Source organism: Grammomys surdaster, unplaced genomic scaffold, assembly GCF_004785775.1.
Source record: "Grammomys surdaster isolate TR1022 unplaced genomic scaffold, NIH_TR_1.0 261, whole genome shotgun sequence".
NCBI lineage: Eukaryota > Metazoa > Chordata > Mammalia > Rodentia > Muridae > Grammomys > Grammomys surdaster.
In genome coordinates, this window is record NW_021604702.1 from 3,461,761 (window position 1) to 3,472,501 (window position 10,741).

Genomic DNA, 10,741 nt, shown 5'->3' on the forward strand with positions numbered 1-10,741 from the left:
CAGCCCTCCAACCTGTAAACCCGCAGATCAGTGCAGCCCTCCAACCTCATTGTTTTTACTTGTTTTTGTGCAGAGGACGCGCTAATGCCAAAGTCACACTTGATCAAAGTCCAAAGTGTAAGTTCAGTGGAGTGCTCAGTCCCTCCCTCTCTAAGGCTCAGGAGAGCGGACTGGAAAGAGTAGATGCCATAGTTGGTAGAAGACTGGACCAAAACGGTGCCTTTTGAACATAACAGGACCGCTGCACCCGTGAGCTCACAGTGGCAAAGGAGAGAGCTGCCACCCCTGCCTGAGAAGCTACAGGCAACTGACAGCTTCCGAGGAGGGAAACTCATTTTTCTCGCAGAAGATATCCCCCAGAAGGTTGTCCACACTCTGGTGGATGGTGGGTGCTACACCCATGATCATACGGGTGGCACAAATCTGAATCAGTGAGCCATCTTAAAAAAAAAAAACAACAAAAAAACAAAAAGAGGCCATGCCATTGGGAGAGGTAGAAAGGGTGGGAGGAAGATATGGGGACCATGAGCAGGTGAATATGATCAAAATGTATTACATGCATGCATAAAATCCTCAAAATTAATAAACAATTTTATTTTATTCAGACTTCTTTCATTCAATATTTTGATCATATTCTTTCCCCTCCCCCAACTCCTCCCAGATCCTTCCCCCATGTCAACAATCAATAGCTTCAAGGCCTCTCCCCCCCACCCCACCCTCCGTCTCAGAAAAGAGAAATGGAGGCAGAAAGACTGACGGTAGGAGCCTTAGGTGGTGGGTGATGGAACATACAAACTCAGACTGTGACAGGACACAGGTGACACCGGACACAAACAATCCTAACACAAATGAGGGGAAGTGAGCAGAAGTCCCACCAAGAAGATTGATCTGGACCTCCTGGGAAAGGGGAACAGCAGCTCTCCTTTGGGGCATCCGTCACCAGGTACCTTGAATACTCCTCTATTGCTGAAGGGACACTATGATCAAGGCAATTTACAAATGAACGCATTTAACTGGCAGCTTGCCTACAGCTTCGTAAGGTGAGTCCAAAATCATCATGGCAAGGAGAACTGAGACAGGCAGGCAGACACTAGACCGTAACTAAGAGCTTACATCCTAGCCACAAGTACGGCAGAGAGAGCAACTGGGGCTGTTGTGTGAAACCTCAAAGCCCTCCCCGTGACACACCTCCTCCAACAAGGCCACACCTCCTCACCCTACCCAAACAGTTTCACCGAGGGCCAAACATTCAAATATATGAGCCTATGGTGGCTCCAGACCAGCACACTGTGTATTCCAACCACACTCCAGGGCAGGCCACAAGGCCAGCACAAAGCAGACTCCATGTTTTATGTGTGTGAATTTCCCATGTGAATCTATGTGTAACATCTATAACTGTATATTGTATGTACAAGTATGTATTTTTAAATTACTAGAGACCACAAGCTAATGTATAAAAATAGCTTATGGCTACATGTAATACATATTAAGATTTAGGGTTAAAAAACCAAAAGAATGCCAAGGATACGGTGTGACAGAGCTAAGTCCCCAGTGTAGGACTCAGCTGTCTCAGTCCTTCTCACATTGAGTATTTCCACACTGTTTAGTCTGTAGCACCCCCTGCTGGGAAGTATGAGTTCTTGGGAGATTTTTGTTTAAGTTTTGGCTTACAAATGACTTCAAAATAACAAAGATTTGGTGGGAGTAGCCCTTGTAACCTGGAACACAGCAATCTCTCTCTACCCTGACCCTTCATCCACACTAAGGAGCCGACATCTTTCTGTGACAGCTGTCCTGCGCTTACAGCCCAGAAGCCCAAGACAAAATTTCCCCAGGCGCTGCAGTGCAGTTTGCACAGGAGGTGGTCTGAGGCCCTTGGGAGGCAGGTGAGAAGGCAGCCTGAGGGCAGTCCACAGACGTGACTTCCTCTGGGCCAGGAGGCACTGGGAAAGATCCCTGCTGTAAGGTATGGAGGTGTGACCCTCACAAAACTATCACAAGAAGAAGGAAACGCTGGGCAGGGAGGATGGAAAGGTTAGCAGGAACAAGAGTGAAGAGACCCTGGGGACTAAGGGCCCCATGTTACAGAAGCAGGGCACAGGGAAGCATATCACAGCTGAGTAGCCAAGACAAAGCAAGCCAGCAAATGACTCTGGATGAGCCACACTCTGCCTTTCTCTAATCCCTCCCTTCACAGCTACTGAAGAAACAAAAATGAGCAGCAAGAAGCCAACCTTCCAGACCTCACCTGCACCACCAATGAGCCAGGACCAGAAAACCACGGCACAGAAACTTCTGTCTAAGGACAACTTAAAGCATGGCACACGAAGACACAGGGACAAGGCACTGTTACTGTTCTTGTAACCCTCCAACTAACAATTTAAAATTTAAAATGTTCCCTTCCTGCCAAAGTCCTACTAGCTTTTCAGAAAAGACAAGTGTCTCAGCTGGCTAACAGGTCTTTCCGGTGGATTCTTACCCACAGTGGGATGTTACATCCCAACCTCAATAAAAAACACAGCAGGTTCCCCTTCCCTCAACAAGAAGCACTCCTGAGTGCATAGGCAGAAAAGTGGTGTCTTACTGTGAGGTCATATATGTACCCACACAGCTGCGTCTCAAGACGCAGAATACAAAATGGCCTATTTCAAGAGCACAGCACGTCGGTAATTATTGTTAAGACCCGGCCCCAGTGAGTGTGTGAATCCTTATAAAGTGTCTAAAAGATGCCTAGTAAGAAAACATGGCATGGGTGAAGAAAGAACACAGAGGTCTGTCCCTCTCACCTGAGGGCAATGGGAAACGTTCTAGAAGACTACGGTACTGACCTCTGGGGTGTTCACACTTTCTTTATGTCATCATAACCATAAGCAGTTTTTGTTTTTATCAAGACTATAATGTTGAAATTAGCCGTTAAATGATTTACCATCTTCATTCCTAATAACCCGTTTGAATAGCAATTATTTTAAAACTTTATTCTAGCACATCTACAACCCCCCTATTAGAGATACTCTCACAGGTGCCCGTGAGACTCGTCCTTGAGGGCAAGTACACGTACCTCAGCGCCTCCCATCCACTTAGGTTCCTCCGGGAACTCAGCACACAAAATGTCTTCCGACTGATCCGTCCCCAGGACATGGTAGCAGAGCTTCTGGTGGAGATTGGTGGACGTCTCTGTGCCTGAAGAATAGACCACGCTCGCTGAAATGCAGTTGGCAATTAAGGAAACCTACCTCCATCCGATGATGCTAAGAACACTTCAAACCTTAAGTATATGGTGGCAGGACGCAATGCGAAAAGACACAAAGTCAAACGGTACCTGAACACCAGCAAGCAAGGAGCAGAATTAAGTTGTCGTTAGCAGCCTAAAAAGTGAAAAAAATCACTACAAACCTAACAAGTATTACAAGGTCGATAAGGAAAATTGTGAGCATCCCAAAGAAATGACATAACTAATAAATGGAGACAGCCCGTGCCCATGGAAGGAAGGCTCAGTGCTGCCCGCATGTGAGCGCCTCTCAACAGGATCCCAGGATCTTAATCTGTGGATAGACAGGGACTATCCTGTTGGCTTTTGTTTGCGTTTTTGTCAATCTGACACAATCTAGAGTAATCTGGGGAAAGAAACCTCAAGTGCATCAACGCCTACAGGCAATCTGATGAAGGCATTTTTCCTGATGGCTGACTGATGTGGGAGGGCCAAGCCTACTGCGGGCGGTGCTACCCCGGGGTAGTAGGTAGTCCAGGGTGTATGAGAAAGCAAACTGAATAAGTCATGAGGAACAAGCTAGTAAGCAGCATTCCTCCATGATCTCTGCCCCAGTTCCTGCCTTGAGAACCTGCCCCAACCTCCCTCAGTGATGGACTACAGTGTGGAGGTGTAAGATGCAATACACCCTTTCCTCCCCAGATGCTTTTGCTCACAGTCTTTACCACCAGCAACTGAAACGAAAATACTCAGAGCAATGGACAACACTGAAGGTGAAGACCAAGTTGGATCCCCTCTAACTTCTGTCCCCAGCAGGGACGGTGGTGTCCACCTGTCATATGGGCACTGGGGAGCTGAGGCAGCCAATCTAAAGTTTAGCCAGCTCTACACCGCAAGGCTTTGTTTTAAAATAAAAGTTAAAGCTACAGGAGGGTGGTGGGAAGCAAAGGGTAGTGGAATATCCTAGTATAACAGAAAGGGGCACTGAATGGGGGGACAAGGGATTAGCTGGAGGAGGGTGGAGGGAGTTGGGGTTGGGCAGTGAGCATGAACAAGCATAACAACAAATGCATATGAAGCTGCCATGATGACATCATGACCTGAATTATGACCTAAAAATTAACAACGAAGAAAAAGAAGAAAATGCTACAGGACTCCTGAGAGTGTGGTGCATGCAAGCAAAACTCATAAGCACACAGTTGAGCAACAGGACTGAGAGCCCAGAAATAGACCTACATAAATACAATCCGGTGATCTTCAATAAATGAACAAAGGAAGAAATACAATGTAATAACTAGCTTTTTAACAAACGGTACTAGGAAAAAAACCCAAATCATATCTGGATATAAGCCTTACATTTCTCAGAAAAATTAACTCAAAAGACTGTAGACCAAAATGTAAAACACTAACCTATAAATGATAGCATAGGCAAAATCTAAGTGGCCCTTGGACTTGGAGTAGGTGTCACATTTTCAGATAAAGGTCATTGATAAACTCTGATAAACTATCAAAATAAAAAACGTATACTTGGCCAAAGATCCTACCAGAAGAGTGAAAAGTCAGACAAGTCAGACAAAACACCAATGTGATGGAGGGCCCTTAACTAAAATGTTTGCAAAACACCAATGTGATGGAGGGCCCTTAACTAAAGCACATAAAGAACTGGTAAGGCCTTAACAACGTAACAGTGCAATGTAACAGTAGTAAGGAAACTAGATTCCAATCAAAACAGTAGGTCAGAGACAGACAGTAGACAAGCTGTGGAAAAGGGTCCTACCTCGTATGCCATCTGGAAACAAATCACGACAAAAGATAACCAGCACAGCGCTACCAGAACTGCTGGATTACTAAACCCTGAGAGTATGGCAGACATTTGAGGGACGGGAGGCAGCCTGGACCCCTCAACTCTTTGCTGCTGGGAATGCAGAGGGCCACAGGCTTTGGAGGATGGTTCTAGGGGTTCCTTTCCCTCAGATCTGGCAACTGTCATACCTGGACTTCATTTCTCGCAAAGGCTCACAAATGTCCACCCAGGATAGCAACTTAGTTCACAGCCTCTAAACAAGGAAAGCTTCCCTGAGCTATTGAAGGGAAAGTATGACAAACCATGAAATGTTCTCTCTTATGAAAAGGAAGAACACCTCAGAGTATCTAACGGCAGGAGCTGATCTGAAGAGCCTATCTGCATACTGTCATCCATAGAACTAAAACAGACACCTATCCAGATGGAAAGAGCCAGTGGTGCCCAGCACAGAGCACATGGCTGCACCCTGTACGTGAGAAGCAAAGAGATCTAAGTTCAAGGCCAGTTTGGGCAACTCAGTGAGACCCTGTCTAAAAAGGTAGAAAAAGAAAGGATCAGGGTTGCCAGGCACTAGGGAAGGGAGGGGAAAAACAGTGGAGCAAAAAAGATTTCCAAGGCACTGAAATTAACCTCCGTGACACAGCAACAGTGACACATCATAGCTGAGCCCAAGAGCACAGAATGTACATCACAAGTGAGCCTAATGTAGAATACAGACTCTGGACGATGATGGTCACTGCGGATTAGCTAATTTTATGTTATCAATTATTCCTCCCTCTGGTGAAGACACCAAGGATATATACATGCATATTTATTAATTCTGTGAATTCTAATTTTTTATACTTTTAATTATTATTAATTAATTATTAAGTATATTACTTTTAATTATTTTAAATTAATTTTTAATTATTTATTTTTCAAATTATTTAAATTGTTTTTTAAATGCCTGGCATCAGCTGCTTATCACCATAAAGCAATTCACATATATTGCTGCTTTCCAAGACTATTATGAGACTAAACTTTTATTTTCTCGTTGTGAAAATGTACCAAGCTATTGGGGCAATAAATGATACATGGCAAAATGTGAAAAACACTTTATGGTACTTAAGAACACTTAACTCTTCTTAGGACCGCTGGTAGGAAGCACAATAAAAACTGCTAATGCCAATCACAAAGCCCTTCATACGGTCTGAGAGGCTTTCACACACCGCACCAAGAAATCGGCACGATTACAGCTGGAAGACACTGGCCTTCTTAAACCAGTCACAACTGCTAAGTAAACTGCAGCCTTGGGGTCGCCACTGGCCACGTGTGCTGCACACAGTCCATGAACACAGCCAGAATGCGAAATTGTAAATGTTATGAGATTTAGATTTAAGAAAAAAGTTTTGTACCAGGACGGATGGGTCACGGACAACACTCGTGTAACAATGTGAAAAGGTGAGATGTGTCCAGAACCGTACGCAGCATCCATCAGTCTCACTTTCCCTTTAGTTACTAGAAGTCATCATCCTTAGTCAAACGGCTTCACTGTGGCACTCACGTACCATCGCTCTTCCCGTCCTGCTGCGGGTAGGAGTTGTAGAACATCCCCTTCCCGTCATGCGTCCAGGCCATACAGGTGAACTTGACTCTCTCCAGCACATCGGGAAGCTCTTTGGCACCGTCAACCTTCATGAACTTGATCGTCACCCAGTCTGAGCCGCTGGCACTCAGACCGTAGGCAAAGTATTCACCATCTTCACTGAAGGCATAACCTATGGGACAGGGGAAACGGTCACGTGTGACCTTTGGATACAACTCCTAATCTTGCTTACGGTTGTCATCCACACTGTCAAAACTGCCTATCATAGCATGGAGACCCAATGTGGCAATGAGGAAATGGGAATCTGAGTGAGCAAACCCCGGCTCAGCTGAAGCTGAAGGAATTGCCAGTAAGATGGCAAAAACCCTGAACCCCTCAGGCCATACTTTCCTCCTTGATAAAAAGAAGCCTTGGCTTCTAGATCCATTAAGATGCTTCCGTTCTGAAAGCTTTATAACTCAATGGGTGGCTCAGTTAAAAGCAGAACTCATCTGGGACATACAGCATATTTTATTTATACTCTAAAGTGAGTAAGTACGGGGAAATTTGCCTTTATGGTAATAACTGGATTATGATATGGAGCGTATAACAGAATTAAATTAGAGACATTAAGTAATTTTTGGGATGGACTCCAAAGCATTTACAGCCTCATTTTTGGAGCATTACTGGCATTCAAAGATTAATATCCACACCATGACATCACAGGCCCAGCTAAACACAGGCTGAGGTCTCGCAAGGAACGCTGATCGTGTGCATATTCCAAAAGAAACAGAAAGCTACCTGTCAGTGGACTGCCATGCCAGGTCCGATTCCCTGGGGACCCAACAACTCTCCCATCCTGTGGAATTGTCTTGACAAACAGTCATGTTTGACGTTTGTTAGCTTTTGCAGTTATGATATCACACTATCCTAGTAGAATAAGATTTAGATACCAGTGATTTCCTGGGAAGCTTGGTAAATTTTATTGGGGATCTTAAATTTGTAGCTCAGTAACTGCTACGGAACTTCATAGTTGGAAATTACTTTAAAATTTACTAACATACTTATTAATCACTTGTAAATCCTATATAATATCCACAATCATATGTGCATGACTGTGGGGATATATATATGTATATACATATATATACATATACATGATGCAGAATAAGAGTCTGAAAAGAAAAGGAAGCATATTCACTGTTTGAAACCCCTGAAGTATTTGGATTACTTCTATATAAACTGAAACTTTGCAGGGAAAGATGAGCTGAACACTACTTTGATTGAAAGCATATGTACGGAATCATATGGCAGGTCTCACGCCTAACTCAGCTTGGCGGCAATCATCAGCAAGTTAGAGCAACCGCCTAAGGAATCACTGCACTGTACCACTGGGGTGAGGTATTAGGATGCAGCCCTCCTGGATGGGTTGAAAGACAGGTATTACTGAAAACTATACAGACCCTTATATAAGATACATGACTGCCACAGAACTATAGCATTAAATTTATTTTAAATCACAAGTTCAGATTTATGGAAATACTAATATCCTCTTATAAAGACACCTGGTACCTCACTTCCAATACACATCATCATTTATACACTAAGCCTTTTTGGGGGGTGAAGGGGCCCACTAAGTAACAGAGGCATAGCTAGAAATAGCAAAAATGCCAGCATAAAGGTCTTTCCACCGATCCAATGAAATGAGGCCCTGTGGTTCACTTCCTATGGAACAATTAACATCACCGTTCAATTTCACAGTTCTAGAGAACCATACCTGCACTGTGCTTTAATATAAAAAAAAGTGGACAATATAGGAAACGCTGAGCCTTCATTAGGAACAGCTGGCATGTCAAGCAGTAAGTTAACTATGTAACTACTAAACCACAGACCTTGAGAATAACTTACTTCTTCATTACATAAAACACATCAAGGTTCATCTTCGCTGTGGCTTATGGAGACGATTACACTGAGATCAGGCTTAATGTAAACACGGAGGAAACGCACTTAGACTCAGGTTGTGCAGGAGCATCCACAGGATCAGGGTACCAAGTGGGTTCCATTCCACGAGATTGAGTGCTTCTGCTTTTAATTCTAACAGACTGCCAATTGCCTAGATTGTCATACTCTGATCACTTGCCTACTTTATAGCTGGAAGATTCTTAAGTTTCTTGCAACAGGGTTTAAGTGTGTCCAGTCAGGTCTCAGGGGTTGTGGGAATGCTAACGATACTTCACCATCCCAGAAGTTAATTTGGATCTAGTATGACTTACTCTCCAGCTCTGCCTCATGCCACCAGAGTAAGAAAGATGGACGTGACGATTCCCGTGGTCTATACATAGTGTACAAAGTTAGCTTTCCTAGTGCTGTGTGTGCATCTGTTCTACAATATGGTCCACACCCTGCTTGGGATCTCAAGACTTCAGAGCTCCAAGTGACGCTGCAAGGGCTCCCGGGGGCCTGACTGCACAGCACCTACCTCTGAGTGCTACCGTGCCATCATCCGACAGAGTGTTGGGGTCCAGGAATACTCTGGCTTCCCCCTCTAAGGAGTCTTGCACATATAATACACGTTGGTTCTGCAAACCTGTATTGTAAAAATAAAAATACCTGGGGACAGAAATTCCCTGTATTTAGCTGTGGCATTTTCTATTTGTGAGAATCATCAAACACATGTAGGAGCAAATTTCACAAGACCACACACAGGAAGAAACAGCTTCTGTGAAGCTGAGACAGTCAGGAGGGTGAGACTGGAAGTCCCTCAGCTTCCTACAGTAAAAACTTGAACTGCCTTTGGTATGCAAATAGCTCATTGTAGTTGGTATGTGAGGTAGAGACAGACCAATTGGCTAAAAATAACACTGGCAGTCAAATAAAGCAGTGGCTGTTTCTTCTAAATGAGGAAGAAAGCAGATTTTCTACTGTAAACTCTGGTCTGCTTCCAGGACCTGGCTGGCTTCCAGGACCTGGCTGGCTGCCAGGTGTGAAGGTCAGCACGGTTCTGCAAAGAGAAGGGTTTGTTCAGGGCCACAGAGTCGCTGCCCACCAAACAACCAGACTGACAGGACTGTGCTCCAGTTAGACCTATGAAGGCAGGTGCCAGGCAGGGTGTGGCACACAGAGGGTATCTGTGTGAGTGGGGGGGGGGGTTTCTAAGGAATTACAAGGTAAATGTGTATATCCACAGAGATTTGTTTTAAGAGACAATAGATTATGTTCAAGGGGGTGCTATAAACAGATGAACAGGAGGGCTAAATTCACAGGCTCTGCTTTGTAGCCCATTCTTGGATAGAAAAAAAAAAGGCTCATATAATAAAATATTTTCAACTACTACAAGCCAAAGATAATATTAGGTGGAAGCAAATCTTCACTGTTATTTATGAATCACAGGCTCAGCAAGTAACCACAGGTAATGAAGATTTACCATAATCTAGTTTCACAGGCTGTATCATTGCCAAATTTCTTACCTGCTATTTTATGACTACGGTAAGCACTTAACTGGTCAAAAATCATTCTCATGTTCAAATACAACAATCACTTCCTTTTATAAGCTGTTCAGTTCCAACGTGTACTTCATTTGCTTGAGACAGAGTCTCACTATGAACCAGGCTGGCCTAGAACTAAAAGAGCCACTTGTCTCCCAAGTGCGAGGATAAAAGGCGTGCCCCACCACACCTTACTGTCCTTGGTATTTTAAGCGTTCATGAGAGCTGTAGAGATGGCTCAGTGGGTGAAATGTTTACTGTGTGAAGCCCTGAGCTGGAATACCCAACACTGACACAAAAGCTAGTGACCGTGGCTGCCATGTCTGACCCCCAGCTCTGGTAAGCTCCAGGTTCTCAGAGAGTCTGTCTCAAAAATCAGGGCAGAAGAAAAGTTATGGAGCGAGCCTTGACTCCCTCAGGATGCAGAGGCAGGCAGGCCTCTGTGAGTCTTAGGCCAGCCTGGTCTACACAGTGAGTTCCAGGACAGTTAGAGCTATGTAGAAAGACCCTGTCTCAATCAAGACGGGAGAGGGAGGGAAGGGGAGAAGAAGAGGGAGAGGGGGAGGGGGAGGGAGAGGGGGGGAAGAAGAAGGGAAGGGGAGGGAAAGGGGGAGAGGGGGAAGGGGCAGGAAGGAGAGAGAGAGAGAGAGAGAGAGGGAGAGAGAAAGAGAGAGAGAGAG

The 10,741-nt window shown here is 44.6% G+C and overlaps 1 protein-coding gene across 1 annotated transcript in view; it reads right to left on the minus strand.

Annotated features, from left to right (window-relative positions):
- Positions 1-10,741, minus strand: part of Prep (prolyl endopeptidase) — an 88,210-nt gene that overhangs the window by 52,960 nt on the left and 24,509 nt on the right. Inside the window, exons 4-6 of the mRNA XM_028775811.1 lie at positions 9,056-9,186; positions 6,560-6,769; positions 3,059-3,180 (exon numbers count right to left, since the gene is read on the minus strand). Coding sequence (XP_028631644.1) covers positions 3,059-3,180; positions 6,560-6,769; positions 9,056-9,186 — 463 coding nt within the window. The remainder of the gene's footprint in view (positions 1-3,058; positions 3,181-6,559; positions 6,770-9,055; positions 9,187-10,741) is intronic.